Source organism: Phodopus roborovskii, unplaced genomic scaffold (assembly GCF_943737965.1).
Source record: "Phodopus roborovskii unplaced genomic scaffold, PHOROB, whole genome shotgun sequence".
In the NCBI taxonomy this organism is placed as follows: domain Eukaryota; kingdom Metazoa; phylum Chordata; class Mammalia; order Rodentia; family Cricetidae; genus Phodopus; species Phodopus roborovskii.
Genome location: NW_026125278.1, coordinates 16628226 through 16650464, shown reverse-complemented (window position 1 = coordinate 16650464; position 22239 = coordinate 16628226). Strand labels below are relative to the sequence as shown.

The following is a 22239-nucleotide window of genomic DNA, read 5'->3' as shown; positions in this document are numbered from 1 at the left end:
CCAGTTAGCGCTCTCTCTCTCTCTCTCTCTCTCTCTCTCTCTCTCTCTCTCTCTCTCTCTCTCTCTCTCTGCTTCACATTGCTCTAACACTATGCCTGCCTGCTTGCTATCATGATGGTAGTAGGCTCTAACTCTCTGCACTCTGCAACCATGAGCCCCAAATTAAATGCTCTGTTTTATAAGTAGTCTTGGTTATGGTGTTTTGTTATAGCAATAAAACAGTAACTAAGACAGACTGCATACCTATAGTCTAGCAGCTTTAGGGTGACTATAGCATGGACATTGACTCTGGATTCACTTGGTAATGTCATGGCAGTCACAGGGACAGAATCATTTTGACTGGTCTCATCATCTGGAAAAGAACAGTTATATAAAGTGATTATTACTGTTACAAAGCCACCTTTAAATTGTTAACAACATGTAAGAAAAGTGTCTATGACTTCTAGACAGTATTGATAATATGGTACATAGTCATGTATCTTATTCCCAATAACCCAGACATCATTTAAGAAGATATTAATAATAAATAAAGTTCTGCAGTGTGGCTTCAAATGCTGCTCACCCACATCACCCAAAATCATCCACTGCAAGGAAATTTAGCTATTTCTTTAGAAAGAATATTCATAAAACTACTACAGCACCTAACAAGAAATCCTTTCTCTTCAGTAAAATATGGCCCAGTGGAAAGACCCTGCCAACATCAAAAAATACTGTTTCCCTCAAATGTCTACCAAATATTATACCTACCTTTCTTTTTATTTAGTATACAATAAAGCTAATTATTTCCAATCATTTAAAATCTGGCAATTTGTATAATGAAGCTTTTGGGGATTATACCACTAGGATGTTTTATAGGCAAACATCAAGATGTTTTCCTGCTATGTGCATATACTCACACACTCAATTACCTTACCAAGCAGAAACAGATAGCCATCCTACAGCAAAAGCAACAAGAGCTGCAGCAGCAGCAGCAGCAGAACAGATGCCTACACACAGACATGGTTTTGCTGGGGCTGGAAAGATGCTCAGTGGTTAAGAAACAGTTTCATTAAGGCGCAGAAACCCAGAAATAACAAACTGAGAGGATAGGACATCTCCAAGTTCACTTACATGCAGAAAAGGCAAAAGAAAGCAAAGCAGAGGGGTGTGGTGAGGGCTGCAACCCCAGGCCACACTCAGCTACACAAGCTACTGAAGAACTGAAGGCCTGCATATGCAAGGAGACCCCATTTCAAAACAAACAGCTAAGCCAGGTGGTACAGATGTTTAACCTCCCCAGAGTTGGAGGCAGGCACTCTCCTGCCAAAGTCAGCTTGAGTTACATAGTGAAAACAAATCAGCACACACAACCACCCAAGAATTAGCAGAGTTGTCCTATGAACACCCGAGGAATATGCTAGATAAGCAAGTGTATTTCTCTTGCATTGAGTATATCAATTACTCGTTATCCAAGAGTTAAAATGTATGTATGTACATTACTGCAAATCAACAGTATCTACTTTGAGAGGGTGGTTAAACAATTATGCCCCATGCAAACACAACATGAATACTTTACTCATAAAAACAGAAGATAAATGATAGCATCAACAGAAACAAAAGAATTATGAATTAAATGCTTTGTTATTTAGAAGTTCTCTAGCAGTTTGGTCATATTCCTTTATATAACTTTAAATTTTTTAATTTTAATTTTTATGTGCAGGCAAAGGAAGATGAACTCAAACAACAGACCTAAAGGGTATGCAGGGCACAGAGTGTCAGACATAGGCCAAAAGCATATTTTCATTAAGAGGACTGGAAATCCATGCAACCTAGACATGTCAATAATCCTCTGAGGGGAGACTGAGAAGGAAGTCAGTAACCACAGGTTCTTATCAAAAAGAATTTAAGAAAATTTGCCATGTTTGTAAACCCATTTCACTTTGAAGACTATCAGTGTTTGATTTATTATCCTCTGTTGAAAGGAAAATTTTCTCATTTTTCTGAGAGGCCTAGGAAGGAAAGAATTTTTTTTTCCCAAATCACCTAAATAAATAAATAAATAAATAAATAAATAAATAAATAAATAAGTGTAAGTCGGTATTGCATAGGTAGTAGTAATCCCATGTCCAGACCTTGCTATGAAGATTTACTCATTTATCCCACAAATTATTTTGCTGTTGTTATTCCAAGACAGTCTCACGATATAGCTCTGATTGTCCTGGAACTCACAGAGATCTGCCTGCCTCTGCTGGGATTAAAGGTGGGCACCCCCCTCCACACACCAGTTTACCCCATGAACCATTACAATGCTTCTATGTTCTGGCTATCACAGTATCAGGCACTGGGAGTAGAAAAGGTCACAAATATGAAGTGAGAAAGTATGGTTGGTCTGCTCTGCCCTAAGTCTGGGAATATGATGGTGGCTCAAATACTGCTCATAAGCACAAGCCTGCAATGTAACTGAAAACAGGACACAAATGCACCATTTATTACCAACTTGTAGGGAGTCCTCTGTGGTTACCTTAACAAATCTTCATAAACTCAAGTGGCATTTGTTGTCACTGATTATGAACTTTCTACAGAGCTTAGGAATAGACCCAGGACTTTATTTCTACACAGCCAGTGCTTACCTACAGGCAGTCGTTTAAAGCACACACTCCCAGTGAGGGCCCTTCACAATTCTAAAATGGGTCTGGGTAGATTAGGGGGAAAGGAGCTGCCTTCCTACTAAGGGAGAATTCTTCTCTTCCCTTCCCTTCCCTTCCCTTCCCTTCCCTTCCCTTCCCTTCCCTTCCCTTCCCTTCCCTTCCCTTCCCTTCCCTTCCCTTCCTACTAAGGGAGAATTCTTCCCTTCCCTTCCCTTCCCTTCCCTTCCCTTCCCTTCCCTTCCCTTCCCTTCCCTTCCCTTCCCTTCCCAGTTTTTAGAAGATGCACACATTCATTGGTTCACAGCCTTCTTCCTCCCATCTTCAAAACCAGCATTGGTGGGTTGTTCAAAGTTTCTGTAATATTAGCCATCTTCTGAATCCCAATCCTATTTCTAAGAATTCAGGTTATCCTGTGTTGGCATAGCTACTAACCCATAAGTCAATTGCCCTCAGCTTGGCTCCAACCTCAAAGATATCAGCAATAAACTTCTCTTGCTTATGTCATGCAATACATGGTATTTGCCACAGCATTCCAAATGAATTAACTTATTTTCAACTTCCATTAAAAAATAAGTAAGTAAGAAAATAAATAAATGATATCACTGTGTAGGCTTGACTGGCCTAGAACTCACTGTGTAGACCAGGCTGGCCTTGAACTCACAGAGATACGTCTGCCTCTGCAGTGCTTGGGTTAAGGGTGTGCTCAAACTCCCAACTTTTCTGCTTATGTGATTTCTGGAAGGAACAAGGCTGTATATGTGGCTTCTTTGTTCACATATGAGTACAGGTTGTTTAACAGAAACATGTGTGTAATTAGAATCTCTGTGAAGTTCATGTGGCTTTTTTTTTTTTTTTTGGAGATAGGCTGGCCTCACACATATCCAGGAATGCACTGTGCAGAGAAGGAGGACTTTTAACTTGCCCCCAAGTGATGCATCTGCAGATATGCACCAATATGCCAACACTTGGTTGTTTTGTTTTTAAACCTATAAAAATTTGAGGGCTGGTGAGATGGCTCAATAGGTAAAAGGGGCCTTTGAAACAAACTTGTTGACCATCCCAGGAACCCATGTAAAGTTGAAGGGAGAAAACAGTCCTGAAAGTCACCTTTGACTTTGACATGAGAGCTTTCCCTCCTACACATAGTAATAATAAGTAAAAATTTAAAACCAAGCACCCAAGAAAAAAAACAAAAAACACCAATCTTGGGGCTGGCAAGATGGCTCAGCAGATACATGTGCATGCCACCAAGCCTGACAACCTGAGTTTGATCCTAGAAACAACATGGTGGAAGATGAGAACTAACTACAAGCTGTCCTCTGACCTCCACACATGTACACGGGATGTACATGACCCACACAGTAGCAAGTCAAGTTCTGGGTGGTTTGTTACACAGTGATACATTAGCAGAACTAGTTTGTTCTTCAATTTCTAGTTTACACTAAAACGATGAACATGAAATACAAGCTGAGATATCATACTGTCAGCAACATATTAAGATATTAAGAAGTTAACAATGGTGCCTTTATTCTCAGCACTTGGAAGGCAGAGGCAGGAGACTCTCTATGAGTTGGAGACCAGCCTCATTTACATAGTAAGTTCCAGGACAGCCTGGACTTATCATGAGACCCTGTCTCAAACAATAAAAAACTTAGTATATTGTGAAAACCCAAACTGAATTCATTGCTCTCTGATGGGGTATATCTTTTCGTACGCTGTGAATATATGTGAGTCTGGAAACTGTATGTTATTATGTTTCTTTCCGTTGTTTGACTGCTAAGAAAGGAACAACAGCTGCTAAAATACATTTGATTATAAATGCTGCTGGATTAATTCAACCTAACTATTTTGAAAAATGCCTTGACTTCAAAATTTAAGTCTAAGGACATGTTACTTTGGAAAGAGATTCTGCTTTTGTTTCCACAGAAAATGAAAAGCTGTGGACTCCTTCCAGACTAATATGGTTTGACTAAGTAAGACCCCTTGAAGCAGTGCCCCAGGTGACCCAACATCCAAAACAGCTGAAACCATTCAGCCTCAGACTATTACAGCCAGGATTTGGCCAGGATTCTGGGTTTTCTCAGGATCCTCATGGTATTGACAGTGCCCCCAAACAACAGGAAGCAGTTTGGAGAGAACGATGTCCTAACTCCCAAATACTGTTTAAAAATATTTATTTTCACTTAAATAGGGTTGGATATAAATGGTTAATGATCACAGCCAATCTCTTTTTAAAGGAAAAAAAAGGGGGGAGGGGAATGCAATATAGGAATGAATACTTTGTATTGATATGGCTTTTGACTTATTGATTCAAACTGAAAGTCAATTTTGTTATATGTATATTTCTACTCTTGTTTAGGTATTATGTTTACATAACTTTTAAAAATGTAATGTATAATCAAATACAATTATAGTCACCTATAATAGTCAAAATTATGTTAGTTAGGTTTTCTAGATATACAGAGATACATTTCAAATGGAGAGGTATTCTTCAAAACTTTTCAAAGGCCTACAGACTGACACTTAAAATGGTTTACTACAGTTTTTCATAACAATAAGACACAATCGCCCCTAGCAACACCAATTACGTCAGAAAGAAAGATGGACAGCAAAGAAACTCGTCAATGGAGTTTGCCTTCCACATGGCAGGAATACCCATCTGGACAAGAAACTGCTCTTGCCTGGACTGCTTGACAGCACATTGTCCAAACTGGACAGCAGGTTACAAAGAAAAGTGACTGCTGAACTTGCCAAGAGACAGGATGATCCTTCAAGGTTCCTGCCTCATCAAAAAATCTGCCATTCTAGACCTATAGGCTGAAGAGGGATGCCCCAACATTACTGAGAAACTCTGAGTGACTGACCAGGCATTGAGATGTCTCTGTCAGTTCGTTTATATATTATCCTTCTGAGGTCTTTGGTGGAGTTGAAGACAGATAGTTAGGGTTATGGCTTTCCTTAGTTATGGTAAAATGTAAATTACACAGAAAACTTTAGACTCACAAAGACAGGACTGATGATAGAAAATTTTCTTTAAATTTTGCCAAATGTGAATAGACTAAATATTCTTGACTACAGTTCTTGCTTGATAACTGTTTTGTTGTATATAATTTTCCTGTTAAAATTAAAAATCTTCCTTTTTATTTAGACAGAAAAGAGATGATGGGGGATGTCCTTCTGTAGGCTGTGAATCTATGTTTCTCTTATTGGTTGATGAATAGAACTGTTTCACCTAATAGAGAGGTAGGATGTAGCCAGGCAGGGAGAATAGGCAGGGTGACCAGATTAGGATAATTCTGGGAAGAGGAATGAAGAGAGAGAGAGAGAGAGAGAGAGAGAGAGAGAGAGAGAGAGAGAGAGAGAGAGAGGCCATGTAGCTGCTAAGAAAGCAAGAGGCCTGGCATCACTGGTAAGCCAAGACCAAGTGGAAATACATAGAGTAACAGAAATGGGTTAATAATTATGAGATAGATAGCCAAGCCCAAGCCATTGGCCAAGCAGTTTATATTAATATAAGGCTCAGTATGTTTTTGGGACTAAACGGCTGTGGGACTGGGTGAGACAGAAACTTCCTTCTACAGCTCTCATCTGTGGTGTGTGTTAATGCTTTGCTGCATAACTTTTTCCACAAGTGGAGAGCAGACACTGAAATCCTACCCATACACTTACAAGTCAGAACCCAGGGTACAAGTTTTTTCAAAATAAAGCTTACTCCTTTTTCAGAGCTATAGTGCTAGATATATAATTAGCAAACTACTCTATTAGGGGCTGAAGAGATGCTCAGTGGTTAAGGGCACTGGCTGCTCTTGCAGAGGACCTGGATTCAGTTCCCAGGACCCACACAATGGGTCATAACCATCTGTAACTCCAGTTTCCAGAGAACCCAAGCCCTCTTCTGGCCTCTGCAGCCATTGCAATCACATATTTATATACATACATGCAAACAACATCCATATGCACAAAATAAAAAATAAAGGAAAACATTAAACTTTGTAATGTCTCTTAATAACTGATAGATTTTAACACAAATCCAAAGGGCACAACCTCACAATCATGAGTTCAAGAACTTTTAAAAATAGGTTTTTTTTTGTTTTATGTATATAAGCATTTTGCCTGCATGTATGTATGTGTACCATGTGCACACCTGGTACCTGCAAAGGTCAGAGGACAGCATTGGTTTCCCTGGTGAGCTGCCACGTAGATGCTGGGAACAAGTCTGGGTCCTTTCAAGAGCAGCCAGTGCTCTGAACTGCTCAGCTCTCTCTCCAGCCCCTCAAGCATCTTATATGACAGCCTGTATGAATACAGAACTATACCACGATCACCAGGCCCTCTTCCTCTAGAATGTCCCATTAACATCATCATTGTTTATACTTTCCTTCAAAACACCTTTGGCAGTACCTTTGATCTTGCTTCGCAGGTATTTTAGGACTTCTTGAGTTCCTTTCTGAAAGGTAGAGGAGGGTCACTGTTAGCAAGACATACTTGGAAATTTTGCGCATCAACAAGTATATCTAAATCTTAAATTAAAAATAAGGTGCTGAATTCTAATAGTACTTACAGCTATAATTTCTCTTCGAATGGTTCTTAGAGGATTTCCTTCTAGTGCCAAGAATTTCAAATGAAGGTTTCCCAAAGAGCAGGGCAGACTACAGAACAGATTGATTTCAGGGAAACATTACACGTAAGCCTACTGCAATCAAAGGCATGACTATAGAGTAACAAATAACAACAATATATCATGTAATATCTCAAGGAAGAGCCATAAATAGTCCTAAAATATTTTCCTTCAAATGCTAAACATATAAAGGGACAGCCAGATAAATTTCCAACTTCACACTAAAGCTGCTAAAGGACACACATTATAAAGCATCTGCTCTACTGTGCCTAGTGCTCAAACAGGGATGCTGACATATCAGCCATGAGCAATCTCAGCCCAATGACAACTCAGACTACCCAATTACAGAAGGGCACCTCCAAAAACTAGAGTAGATTCCAGGCTCTCACTGTGTACGATTCTAATTCAGTAGAGCCTCTCAATTGGTTTTTCCTTCCCTCCTTTTCAAGTGAGCCCAAACCAACCTAGCAAACAGCTACCCAATGGAAAATGGGCATAAGAAGGCTGGTTATCTACTGACAAGCAGCTCCAGCAGCAGTAAGGAGTCTCATGTTACAAAGTGTGGAGTGTGCAAACAGCTACAAAGGCTGGGAATCAGATCTCATCCTGATCATCTCATTCTTCATCCTGCTCAAAACCTCATGTGTGCCCTTGCTGTATGACCCTGCAAGTCTCGTCTCCTAAGATCTGCAGCCTAGTCCTTTCTAAACATCATGTTCTGTAACTTTTCACCATATTACTCTGCTCTTCTCCAACTCCAACATAGTCAGCCATCAGCTACTAAAGACAACCTATCCTGGTTCACCTCCCCTCACTTCCACCCCTTCCTCCCAATGCAGCTGCAGCGACACCACGGGCTTCATCAAACAGCTGTCAACACTTTGAACAGAGAAATGTGACAAACAGTACTGAGCTAAACTGACAGGTCATTTTAAAGCCTGCCACCCACAAACCCCTTTCCAAAGCATCATATTTGCTACCATAAACTGGCTGCTTTAATGGGCTTGTGTTCAGGGCAATGTCTTCATGGTGTGTTGGTGGTTCTGAACCAATTCAAACATGATTCGGCCTAAATTCTTAAACTTCTCTACTTGAACCCTACTTAGGTTCCCAAATCTCTGTGTGTTGTCTCCTCCTGACATATGGATCATACACAACAACTTTCACATGAAATCAAACATCCTGTTTCATTTATTATTTATTTATTCGTTTATTTTTAGGGGAGAGTGAATGCAGTTCTCCACCACCACAAACTATGTAGTCAACTTTCCTGCATCTGGGGAAATCATAGGGGTCATCACATCTGGAGTGCGATGGATAAGTCTCGCCCTGGGAAAACCACCTCCGTGGTCATGGTATTTCCCCTGCCAGGTAAGTGTAACATCCTAGTTACAGATCAGCTGCTAGAACTCAGGGGCTGCCTGGGACCGAGCACGGCCGTGCTCTCGGGGGTGCGCGCACCAGCACCAGGCACTAGCTTGCTCACTCTAACCTTGGTCCTGTCTCAGTTCTTTAACCATAACTCCTTTTGTCACCCATGCCAAGCACTTATGTTTCTCTCAACTCCACGTTCACCACCCAAGCCCAACAGACACCCATAAAGCACTTGCTCTGCCAAGGAATAGACAATAAGCATCTGGAGATGGAGCCACGCATAAAAAAAGATTCAAAACAGCCCTTAAGAGTTCTGAAATGTGCCAGCTCCTGGTGGCGCACGCCGTCAATCCCAGCACTTGGGAGGCAGAGCCAGCTGAATCTGTGAGTTTGAGGCCAGCCTGGTCTGCAGAGTGAGTTGCTGAACAGCCAGGGCTACACAGGGAAACCCTGTCTTGGAAAACCAAAACAACAACAATAACAAAAAAGTTCTGAAACATGTCTACACATCTTTCCATTAATATTTTAACTTGGCTGCCAAGGAAGAAAGCTAATTTTTCTCTGTATACAGTATGAGCTCAATACATAACTAATAGTTTTTTTTCTTTTTTAAGAATTTACAAAAACAAATTACAATCTCATGCAGAATGAATCCTAATTTCTAGCCTTTTAATCTTTAAGCATACCTACTAATGTCATTGTTGCTCAAGTCAAGCCTTTCCAAAGACTGTAGTAGGGCCATTTCCTCAGGAACAGATCGCAGCTTGTTGCCCCTCAGGTCCAGCACTAGGATGGCCTTCAGGTGCTGAAGATGCTCTGCCCCTAACATTTCGATCTGGTTTTCACCTAGGTGCAATTCCTATAAAACCAGGTACAAGAAACTTCATTCAGCTTTACATTAAAAAATGAAAATGTGTGAATACTCTTAGTTTTAAATATTGCAACACAGAGATAAGTCAACATTGTAATTATCATGGTATTTAGATATAACCTATTTTAAAGCAAAAATATGAAAGGAAAACATTCTTCTGACAATCTCAAAATAATTATTGTTTAACCTGGCAGAAACATTCTTTACAACACTAAAGCAGAGAAATAGTTTATTGATTACATTTATAGAAATAAAAGTATAAATCTAAACACAATACTGATGAAAAACTAGTTTCAAAACAAATGAACCCACTCAAAAACTGTTTCCATGTTCCATGGTAACAAGTATGTTAGAGAGTTATCTAAAATTACCAATAAAAATTTACCATAGTGAATGGAATGTCCCAGTACTTTAAAAGATTACCATGAGACTATTTAAAAGAAAGTTTCCTGACACCAAAAGAGAACTAAGGCACAGCAAATACAGACAAGGGCAGCATTAGTGTTACTCAGAGCCAAAAGAGGAATTCTAGAAATGTCACTGCACCTGGGTAACCCTGAAAGGTGGTTACCTAAAAAATGATGTCTACACCTTCCCTGCTGTGGTGCGGGCCTCCCACAGTACATCCAGCAAAGCACCTCCCCTCACCCTTCCCTCCTCTCCCCTCCCCAGACCTCACCTCACCTCCCCCTCACCTCACCTCACCACAAGGCCTTTCTACAGCCCACCACATGAAGTACACAAACCCCTACTCCTGAAAATAATTGTTTGTTTTCATTACCAACAAATTACCAGTACTCTCAGTAGCAGACTGAAAGTTTGAATGTTATCAACAAAGAAAAACATCACTCATAGAATACTGATGACCAAAGATTAGGTACTTTTTAAAAACTTCAATTTCACAAACAACCTCTGGAAAACATACACTGGTGTAACTATTAACTAAATAGTACCTTTAGTTGCCTAGAGGAAGAAAATTCAGGTAGAACACGTAATTTATTTCTCCGCAAATAAAGCAATTCCAGCGATTCCATGCTGCCCACGTCAGGGGGCACAGTCTCCAGGTGATTGGAGTCACAATCCAAATGCTTTAATCCTACAATACATATTTAAAGACAATGAAAAACATCAGGCCACAATATGCATGCCACAACAAAAACTTCTGAGCCTGTTCCTATAGATATGACAAATCAAAAACATGCATGTGTCCTTGAACTGACTGAAAACTGATTTTACAATTAAAGAGAAATGGTAATGTTAAAATCAATACTGAATAGCCCAGACCATCTTTGAAAAAGTTAAAAATACAGGTGCTCTGCTAAACTACTCTGAAGTATGTGAGTGGTATGAGCTATACTCCTCTCAATTACCCCTCTTTAAAAGAGCTTAGTGTAATTAGAGGCATTTAAATATGCATGCGCATTCGTTGAGTGAGGGAATGTGCTGAGCCTATGGCCCATAGTGGCTCAGACATATCTGCATTCCATATACTCCTTCCCATTCTCTTTCATCTATCCATGCCGCCACTTCCTTTTCTGTGTTGAAGTTCGTGCATAATGTACACGTGTATGTTTACATGCAGGCACACGCTTGTGCATGTTCAGTATCTTCTATCTTTTCCACCTCATTTTCTGAGACAGGACCTCAATGATTAGACCACTTCCTGTCAGCACTTCCTCTGGCCTGAGATTTTATGTGTGTGCCAGGGATTAAACTCAGAACCTCATACTGGTATGCAAGTATTTTGCCAATCAAGCATCTCCCTGACAATCAAGCTTTCCCTAACACCTGAGCTAATGTGTACAACGAGATCAAACCCTGCAAATCAAGAAAGGCTTTACTTTTAGCATCTTCATCTCCTGGATATTTCTTCTTTTTCTTCACTCACTTGCCTGTCCTCCCCACTATGTGGCCTAAGCTGGCCTCAGACCTGAACTCCCAAACCTCCTGCCTCACCCCTCCAGACCGTGGGGCTGTGAAAGCACACTGCCATTCTTGCTTGTGGGCCTTTCTTGAGAGAGAGAGAGGGGGGGGGATTCTTTAAGGATTTAACAGGGAATTTTCTCCCTTAACTATATTATAGATTCTCCCATTTTTAAGACTAAAAATTGTTTTCAAAATATTCATCAACCCTTCAATTGAACTGGAAGAAGCAATAAATATTTTGCAACTTATTTCCCTAACTTCAAGCTGTGAGTTTTAACATAATCCAAAAACTGCACTGACATGCCACCTTCAATTCCTTTTCATTTAGGATATGAAGAAGCTAACCATGTTCTTTTTAAAAAGGAGTAGTACTATTTTTAACTTCTAATAAAAGTTTATATTTTTAAAAGTTTAATCTTGTCCCAACAGTTTATATATTACTTGACTAGAATATAAGGGGTGGGGGAGGAGTGTGGTGAATTGATTCACTTAAATCTAGAAAATTCTATAAACAATTTCTTGTAGGGGTGGGTAGACAGCTAAGCAGTTAAGAGCACTGACTGGCTGCTCTTTTAGAAGATGCAGATTCTGTTCCCAGCACCCACAGTAAGGAACACCAAGCAGGTGTCCTGTGTGAAGTAGGGAAGACACTGCATCATGGCTGAGAACAGGGTGCTGTGTGAGCGAGAACGCTCTGGTGCTGTCTTGGCAAACTCCAGTGAGGAAAACAAAACAAAGACATGCTTCTGGATGGCTCAGCAGTAGCACTTGCCTAGCACACACAAGCCTCTGAGTTTGATCTTGGCAGGGAGAGAGGGAAGACAGGCCAAGCTGCTTACACTGCCCTTCTGGTTACAAACTGCTTACTTCAGTGTAGCAACATTACTGAAAATGGCAAAGATAAGTAGGGTCCTAAGTACTGGTGTCTACGGTCAACGCATGCCCCAAATAATAGCAGAGTTTAAGTAAAACTTCAAAGACTTACAATTTAATTCAAATTTATCTACAATCACTTGTAGAAAAATCACATCTATGACTTTATGACTTCTCTCATAAAACAGAGACTTAAAAATATGAACAACTACCCCGTGTAATTCCAGCACGAGGGAGGTGGAAACAGGAAGAAAATCAAGGAGAAGTCTGAGGCTAGCCTGAGTTACACGAGATAGCATAGTTCAAAAATCTTCACCAACTTCTCAATATGTAATTTATAATTTTATTTCCTTGAAAAAAGTATTACAGATTATTAGCCAAAAAAGAGACTAGCTGTGGCAAAGTCTACAATGGGTGGTGCAGTGCAGTCATGAACCCAGAAATACTAACCCTGTTTTCTGTCTTTAAACAAAAAATGTTTTATGCTCTAAATTACAAGCTCTGAGGTAAGCACTACCTTCTGATACTTCTTTTCTTTTTCTTTTTCTCTCTTTTTTTTAAAGGATTAACAATCTAAGCACTCAGGACCCCCCCCCCCCCCTTTGATATCACTACTTCCAAGCCTCTGGAAATCTACATCTCTATCCTCAGCCGGCACAGGCTGAGTCAGCTAAGAAGGAAGGGATGGTGAATAAACACTACAACACCGTGAGGCTCCCAGTGTGTGCGTTTCCTATAGCCCCATCCATACTTTCATTTTGCCATTGGCCTACATATCTTCTGGCCGTCACTCTTTAGGCAGGTCCTAATTTAACAGTCTGGAGAAACCTTATAAAGTAGCATTTGCACTTACAATAATAAAAAAATTAACTTTATTTCTCTATAATTATCCTATTATTTTTCTAAAAGAAAGTTGCATTAACCATGAATGCATACAGTATTTAATATGGAGATTTACTTTGCATTCTGCTTATTTCTGCTGGCAAACTCTTCAGCTGGTTACTGGCAAGATTGAGTCGCAGCAGACTGGACAGCAAAGCAAAACCAGCAGGCACAGTTGCAAGACGATTGTTTGAAAGATCCTTCAAAAAGAGGACAGAATGAATCTGTAAATGACAGCAGTAAACTGATACATATGAAAGAAATTTTAGAGTTATGAATGAATTTTAACATGAGAGATAACTTCAGAGGAACAGGTGTTTTCAACTTCAGCCACGGTCCCATACGCCAGGATTCATTCAAACGCTCCTCTTCAACACCTGCAGATCTACTAATGTCCATCTAAGTCATGTGCAGGAATTAAAACCAGTTCTTGCTTCAAAAGAATTTTACACGACAGTGTCTACTAATCCCAAGTCATACCTCTCACTATGCAATCCCTCTGCAGTAAAACATGTGATACAAAAAAGGTAAGAGAAATCTGGAAGACAAAAGGTTAAGTAAGGACAGGGAAGGGGCATGGAGAAGCAGAGAATGGGGGTGGGTTCAACAAAACTAGGGTGTGTGAAAACTCCTTACCAAAAACAAAACAGAACGAAAACCCAGTACTGTGTAAGCTAAGTAAAAAACATAATTAAGGAGGCCAGGGACATGGCTCGGTGGTTAAGAGCTCACACTGTTCTTGCAGTGGACCTGACTTTGGGATCCAATACTTATGTTAGGCAGCTCTCAAACACCTACACCTCTAAGTTCAGGTCATCCAACGCCCTCTTCTGGCCTCCACAGGCACCCACTTACATGGACATACCCATATACATACATGCACACATATATAATTAAGAATAAAAGAGCAAATACCTGAGAGAGGGGGAGGGAGAGAGGGAAGGAGGGAGGGAGAGGGAGAGGGAGGGAGGGAGGGGGAGGATACGAGGAAAGGAGGGGGAGGCAGAGAGAGGGAGGGGGAGAGAGAGGGAAAGAGGGAGGGAGAGGGATGGAGGGAGAGATGGAGAGGGAGAGGGAGGGAGAGAGGGAGGGAGGGGGAGAGAGAAGGGGAGGATAGGAGGGAAGGAGGGGGAGAGGAAAAGGGAGGGAGGGGTAGGGAGGGAGGGAGAGGGAAAGAGAGAGTGAGGGAGGGAGAGAGAGGGAGGGGGAAAGAGAGGGAAGAAGGGAGGGAGTGTGTGTTTGTCAAATTTAAAGAAAAAGGCACAGGTGCCTTGCATCGGTAGACAGTGCTGCCTCCAGAAGACAAGGGTCATTAAACAAAAATCTCAGTGCCAGGTGCAGCTTACATCCCTATGAGTTATTGGTCAAGGAGGCCTCAAAGGCCCCCAAAGCAACACATGCTATTGTCATTGCTTTTGGCTGTCCACCATAACTAGATGGTAAGACCCTACTGCTGAGTACACATACAGGTTGCAGGATTGAATGGGAAACGTCCTCCACGTTGTTAACTTTCAGGATGCCAAAAGGTGTAGCCACTGGGGGCTGAAAGGATACAATGAGCTTTCTCAACAGCGTACCCTGCATGTTGCAATACTGACCTGCTAGGTAAGATGCACCTACAGTGGTGGCTTGACTATTATGAGGGTTAACAATAGCTTTGTGCTTGGAGATGAGGCCTGCTCCTGGAAGAGAATTCATGCTGGCATTGTAAACATGGTCAAAAGTTCAGGGCAGGGGAGGTCATAGGCTCTGGGGTGAGGTAGGGGAACTTACTACTGTGGTTTTGCTAAATGGCCACACTGTTAAATTGCCTTCTAAGTGTTTATAATCATACGTAAGTGCTACTCTAGGCTAGACAAGCTTCTTGCAGCGGGCAGCAGTTAATATAAACACAACTAGTCTAAGAGCTGAGAAAAATGAGTGCTCAGCCCTGAATCAGACATACACAACATTGGCTAAAGCTCAGGCACTGAGAAAGAAGTGGGTAGTTAAATGTAAGAGCTGGAGGATGGGAGGAGTGTTACCAGAAGAAAAAAAGGAAATGGAAATGTGGGGGCACGAGATGGCAGTGTTGGGGAGTAAAAAAGTTGGGGTGGGAATGATTAAGATATAATGTATACATGTATAAACAAATTCCAAGAATAAATATGATATTCTCAAAAAACAAAACTGGAAGTCAGGCTGATGGGCATTTGGGGACTCTCTTTACTGTATAATACCAAAATTATCCCAAAATGAACTAATTTCTGACAATGACGAGTTCCTAACAAAGAAATTAAGAAATTCTAAAACCATGTGAAGAACTCCAATTATTTTTAAAAAATTCCTTCTAACTTCTAAACAGTATTAAGATGACTAAATAATTACCACATGACAACACTTGGGGCTGGAGAAAAGGCCCAACAGTTAAGAGCACTTGCTGCTGCTGCAAAGGACACAGGTTCTATTCCCAGCACCCACATGGCAGCTCACAACTGCTGTAACTCCAGTTCCAGGACCCACCTCTGGTTTCTGCAGGCACCAGGCTCACAGGCAGTGCATGCAGGCAAGACACCATGCACTGTAACAAATTTTAAAAAATATGATATATAAAACGATCCATATTTATGTCAAGCCATTCTTTCAACAAATTTCTACTTAGTACTATTAGCCTAAATGATTGCAGGTGTTTAGATTTTAATCTGTTTAGATGAATTTCCCACATTGATATTTTATTGAATCTTTAAGAAAAATTCTCAATTGGTATATCCTTTCATTATGCAAACAACTTCTGGTAAACATTAAGTAGAAAGAGAAAACTTCACTTATTATAAGGTTTCTTTTTAACTTTCACCTCTAAATGATGATCTTTATTTAAGAAAAACAAAACAAAAAAAAACAACTTTTGGAAGTGGAGAGATGGCTCAACAGTCAAGGGAGTGAGCTAGCTGCTCTTCAGAGGACCCAATTTAGTTCCCAGCACCCACAACTACCTGCAACTTCAGCTTCAAGGACACCATGTGGTATACACTCACACAAAAATACACAAGAGATAAAAAATGTAAAGTTTTTCTATAAAGTTAACTTACAAAATTAAAAATTTTACATGAAAATCTGATGGCTCCCTTTCTTTCATTTTATCTATAAATGCATTTTACTTCCCAAACCTTACTACCAATATGATCAGACGGAAAGATAGTTTTTAATTTTAAACACAAGCACAAATGACAGCTATATGAAGGAAGGTATACCTACAGAACAAATACTTCAACACTCAGAAATAACAATTCCATTAGTAAGAAATAAAACTTGAGGCTAAAATGATAAATCAGTTTCCTAAAACATGCAAGGAAATAATGAGAGCACACATATGTACTGGAGCCTGTCAGTCAGCTGGAACACCCTGTAGTAGAATCTCATCCTGTTGTAGAGGGGAGAAAAGGAATGAGCTTTGGAGGCAAACAACTATCTTTACATTTATTTTCATTCTTTTTCCTACTGTGCAAGCCTTGGTTTCTTGGCAGAAAAGGTGTCAATGTGAAGACTGGAATATGCAGGCAGTGGTGCCACTGGGTAAGACAGGAACAGAATACACGGAGAGAGGATAGGAGAGAAGAACTGATGCACTTTGGAGACTGCTTTCCTCTAGCCTGTTAACGTGTAAAAGCCTCTGGGATGGGGCTGGGTGGACTGCTCAGCAGTTGAGAGCACTCACTGTTCTTGGAGAGAAGGCCCAGGTTTGGTTCCCAGCACCTACAACTCTTTATAACTCCAGTTCCACGCTGGCATCTAGAAGAGTGTTGGATGCTCTGGAACTGAAGTTGTGAAGATCTGATGCCCTCTCTCAAAAGAAAAGTAAAAAAAAGTCTCTGAATAATGAAGCCATGTCCATTGTTTCTGTTCCAAACTATGCCTGAAGTATAACTTAAACTTCATTTGGTAACAAAGAAAGACTGTTAGTAATCCAACAATCTAATTAAAATAATTTCTGGTAAGCTAGTCACAAAAATCTGTGTGTCCTACAATTTGAATTGTAAAAGTTCCCACCAGCCCCCAATCATGCAAAAGTGAAAGAAGTAATACTCACTAAATCTTCTAAGCTGGACAGGTGCTCAAAGCCGTCCGGTATACTCGTCAGTTCATTGTGCTGGAGGTGCAACACCTTCAGGGTTCTTAAACTCGTGATTTCTTCTGGAAGCATGTTCAGTTTGTTATGGCTTTTGGTTAATAAAATAAATGTTGAGTGACTTGGTAGACTATATAAGAAACATTTACCAAAGGCATTTTTTGTCAACTAACCACATGGACTCATCGTAACAATCAAATGGTGCTGCTATCTGTTCAAGTGTTTGTCGAGACCCATATCTCCAAAATATACTCTCTTCAGCAGCTTAAGTCAATGAAGCTTCAGTTTGAAAGAAAACCAGCAATGAAAAAATATTCTTAAGTAAACATAAATAATTTGCAAGTTTTTGGTTGCTTGCTTATAATCTGCTTATTTAACATGCAATGTGAAAGGGATTTATTGGACTCTTAAATTTTTATACTGTTCCTGAAAAAATATGTTCCCACACACATCACAATGAAACTATATATGTATATGTATGTATTCATATTCTTCCAACATTTATTTATTTTTATGTGTATAGGTGTTATACTCCATGTAAGTCTGTGTGTCTGGTGTGCACCAAGGCCAGAAGAGTGTTGGCTACTCTGAAACTGGAGTTGTGGATAGATGTGAGTGAGCTGCTGCTGGAAATTGAACCCAGATCCTCTAGAAGAATGCGCAATATTCTTAACTGTTGACCCATCTCTCCAGCCCCTGGAGATGTATCTGATATAGAGGTTGGGTTTTAATTTCACATTCAAAGCAAATCTGTTCTTTCTATTTTTTAGGTCTGGTAGGTTTGGCAATACTCAGTTTGACTCTATATTTGCTTGGCCTTTTTAGTTGAACTCTTCTAAAGAGACACTCGACCTACTGACATCAAAGTCCCTGTGAAAACATTACACTTCCTAGGAGACCGAGATGAGTGGTGTCTTGGTGCCGTGGCTCAGTTGGTTAAAGCATCTGTCTAGTAAACAGGAGATGCTGGTTCCAAATCCCAGCGGTGCCTCTGTACAGCATAAAAGTTAGTGCACTTTTCTGTGTTTGAAACTGGAGTTAACCTTCACCAATTGGAAGGCATGGTGGCACACACCCGTAATCCCAGTACTGAGGAGGGAGAGGCAAGCAGATCTCTTAGAGTTCGAGGCCAACCTGGTCTACAAAGGGAGTCCAGGACAGCCAGTGCTGTTACACCCAGAAACCCTGTCTTAAAAAAACAAAACAAGACAGAGTGCATCTCCAGGTGCATCACAACTTAACTATTCAATTATGAAATTTCAATTTAACTTTCTTATGTTAGTTTACATATAACAGGGAAAGGGAAATAACAGCAGCTTTATGTTAATTATATTACATCAAAGTAAAACTACATAGAATAAAAGCCCAAAAGGTGTTTATAAAATATAAACATATAATTGTGAAGTCTCTGAAGACTGAAGGCCACTAAGCTGAAGTCAGGAGATTTGATAGGATCTACTTGAGGTAGGCAGTCCTCCATTTCCTTTTCTTGTCCATCACTCTAACCAGATGGGCTAAGCCCACACTATTCCATGCTCATCCTTTTTCTTATCCAATTCTTTCTTCCTGCCTTGAAGCCCATATGACTGCTTCTGGGAGGAGGGGTCTTAGGGCAGCTTCATATGCTGCAGTTTCACCAAACTGCTATTACAGGGGCTGCTTTCCTCCTAGTTAATGTACCTTCTGGTCTAATACATCTGTAACTATATGTATTTTATAAACAAGTTAGTCAAGCCATGCTTTAAGTACCTTTTGTGTGCTCTTCTGAATGAATCTCAGAGCTTGATTTATCAATATAACGTAGATAAGACAAAGATACTTTCTTAATCTGGATGTGTGTCAGCAGCAAAAGATTAGTTATCACCTTGGGTACATACCCTCACACACATGAGCAATGTAGTACCAAAAACATGTCTATGCATCCCAAAGGTGCTAGGACACACCAAGCAGCAAGACTACTCTAGAGAGAAAAAGCAAATAACCCAACTATTAAAGTCTTGTTCTGCCTTAACTAGTTTCTGGGATGATCTTTATCTGGTGCTGGGTAGGATTCAGAGTCTCGTAGGTGCTCAACTGTGCTGCCCGCTGGGCCACACTGCAGCTCCAGGTGATTGCCTATGTGTAGAGGGATTTCAGGGTCAGACCACGCTAACTGCAATCCTAGAAACAGGTGCACACTTTACCTGACGTTAAGTTTCTGGAGATTCTCCAGTTCTCTTATAGCTGAAGGAAGAGATGTCAGCTGGTTATCGTGTATCTAAAACGATTACAAGACAAAGTCAACATTCTCACAATTAGCAGTATTTGAGCTTTCCCACTGAACAAAATCATTCACTAAACCCATTCCTCAAACTCCAAGGCAACGTGTTGGGTGACTAGGAATGTGCTGTGTTCTGACCAAACTGCTGCTCAGACTGTGAGGTAACAAGTTATGAATTTAAACATTGCTACATGAAGAGGCAAACACAAATTTGACCTGAGTAGGGTTTCAGAAAACCCAAGAGGCAGAAGTTGGCAGCCTTGTCTTGAGGGTCTGTTCATGTCATACACACAATAGACATGAGCAGCGAGAAGAGACTTACGTTCTCACAGACTCATGCATGCTGTCTTTACAGTAGAAAGAACCTCAGAGTACAAGCGTCTTTGTTATTTTACAGACAAAACAAAACACCTAAGAGAATGGCGCTTCTCATGCCCATTATTTCCACACTGACTCATTTAATCACAGGACCTCCATCCACCAGGCCTGTGGACATGAGGACACAGAGCCAATCTTCCAAGTCAGACTGTCATTTACCTTACATTCTACATGCTCAGCAAGGAAGGTTTCCTGTTTAGCAAAGCATAAATTTAGCTCCTCCATTTTGCATAATTTAAGTCTTTTTAACTAAGATACCATCATTTTAGTTGACTTACATCAAGGACAGTGAGGGCAGGCAAGAGTCGGAGGTCATCAGAGAGAGACTGAAGTTTATTGCTGGAAATGATGAGTTTGGTTAGATCTGTCTGCTCCCACCATCGTTCAGTAGAACTGAATGAAAGATTCTGATTGGCCTCCTCGGGAATGTCCACATTTATTCTCCAAACACATTGAGGGACTATCTCCACCACCACCACGTCAAAGAGAAAAGGGAAAAAGATAAAAATGAAGTGAACATTAAGTGAAACATTCAGCTTACAAATGGACCCAAATAATTTTCAGGGCCCGAGGGGACAGCTCAGTGGGTGTCTTACTTTTATGGCTAAGGCAGCTTATTAAAACAAAGTGTTTAATCTGGGGTATGGTTTCAGAGGGTCAGAGTTCATGATGGTGAAGTAAATGAGAGCTTGAATCTTGAGTGCAGCCATGAGGCAGAGAAAGGCACACTGGGAATGCAGGAATCTTTTGAAGCTCAAAGCCCACCCACAGTGACATACCTTCTCTGACAAGGCTACATCTCCTACACTTTACCAGCTGAGGAGGAAGCATTTAACCATGGGGGACATTCTCATTCAAACCACAGGGTAAGTGCATTTGTTGTCAAGCCTGGACACCATTTAAGTGTGAACCCCAGCACACACAGGGTGGAGAAAACCAACTCCTGCAAGTTGTCCCTTAATTTGCCTGTAAGTGTGCAGATAAATAAAAAAAAGTATTTAAATTTCAATAAACAAAACAAATAAATTTACACAGTGTAAATTCATTTTATTGGGGGTGGGGAACCAAAGAAACAAACAACAACAACAACATCAGACTACAATGTGTATTTTACGTGAGACCCGAGTTTGATACCTAGCACTGAAAACACAAAGTAGAACACTAAAATCTCCTAACAACTCTGTGAGACAGGTGCTATTCCTATTCCTGTTTGGTAGGTAAAAAAAAAAAAAAAAAAGTGAGGCATCAAGAAAATGAATCCAGGTTCAACAGATATGTCAGCTCTTACCCACTACTGAGGTAATTCCTGTAATTTAGTGAAGTGCAAGTTCCACCAGAGTGCTTGCCTCCAGGCAAGGCCCTGGGTTCTATTCCCAGCACTGCCTGAATCTTCAGCAAGAAGCTCTCTAACAAGGGGTAGCAAAACTGTCTCTGCACTGTGTAGCCTAACCCTTCACACTCTGACAGAGGTAGAGCTATAGGCACCCAAGGCAATCTCTGATTGTGCCTTGCTTTCACTGTCAACCAAATTTACCAGAGATCACCACCACCCCCACCCCGGCGCGGGATGGTAGAGTGGGGGCTTGCCTCTGTATGAGCCAGTAAAAGGAAAGTCAAAATAAGGAAAACAGATTTAACCCCACAGAGACAAATAAAAGAAAAACTTTGGAAATTCATAAAGGGAAAGGATATGGGGAAAGAGCAGAAAGTTGTTCTAACATCTCATCTCACATGCCCCCCCCCATGTGCAACCTGCAACACAGAGCTATAAAAACAAAAAAAGAAAAAAGAAAATGCAACCCATCAAAAATTGCAACTGCTCTTCACAGATACTGAAATATGCAAATGCCACCTGAAACTTTAAAATTTTCTGGTAGGGAATTATACATAAATTGAAAGATTAAAAAAAAGATGATTATAATCTAGGCCTTAAAGAAGAAAGTGAGCTAAACAGACGAAAACATTAACAATATGAATGGAAAAGTCAGCAACATAGAAAAAAAATTCACAAAGGATACTGACACTGAGATTTAAAAAAAAAAAAAAATCACTTGGCATAGCCAAGACGGTCCCCCACAGACCCACCCACAGGCCTATCTGTGCTGATTCAAAAATGAGTTTCCTATTATTCAGTGCAGTGCAGTGCAGGAGGCTTCTCTACACTGGTATTGATTCCCACCCCCCCTTTTTAAATCAGCTATCGATCTTATCCTGAAATTTTCTCAACCAAACAAATCAGTACCTCATCTTCAATTCAAATTCCCTCAGATACTCAGGATATGGGCAGAATTAAGCCACATTCTTGGCCAATATACAATGTAAATG

The 22239-nt window shown here is 40.5% G+C and overlaps 1 protein-coding gene and 1 non-coding gene across 4 annotated transcripts in view; both read right to left on the bottom strand.

The window, feature by feature from the left end:
• Lrrc40 (leucine rich repeat containing 40) overlaps positions 1-22239 on the bottom strand; it is a 34385-nt gene that overhangs the window by 11018 nt on the left and 1128 nt on the right. The window contains exons 2-10 of one of the 3 annotated variants that reach the window (XM_051195768.1): positions 20193-20374; positions 19460-19533; positions 17238-17367; positions 13248-13371; positions 10444-10586; positions 9306-9478; positions 7189-7276; positions 7029-7074; positions 244-352 (exon numbers count right to left, since the gene is read on the bottom strand). In XM_051195768.1, the coding sequence (XP_051051725.1) occupies positions 244-352; positions 7029-7074; positions 7189-7276; positions 9306-9478; positions 10444-10586; positions 13248-13371; positions 17238-17367; positions 19460-19533; positions 20193-20374 (1069 nt within the window). Of the gene's footprint in view, positions 1-243; positions 353-7016; positions 7075-7188; positions 7277-9305; positions 9479-10443; positions 10587-13247; positions 13372-17237; positions 17368-19459; positions 19534-20192; positions 20375-22239 lie in introns of those variants that run through there. The other 2 variants (XM_051195771.1, XM_051195776.1) reach the window with 2 other exon arrangements.
• LOC127230858 (U1 spliceosomal RNA) lies at positions 8465-8624 on the bottom strand. Its single transcript, XR_007835234.1, has one exon. It is a non-coding gene; the product is annotated as a U1 spliceosomal RNA (small nuclear RNA).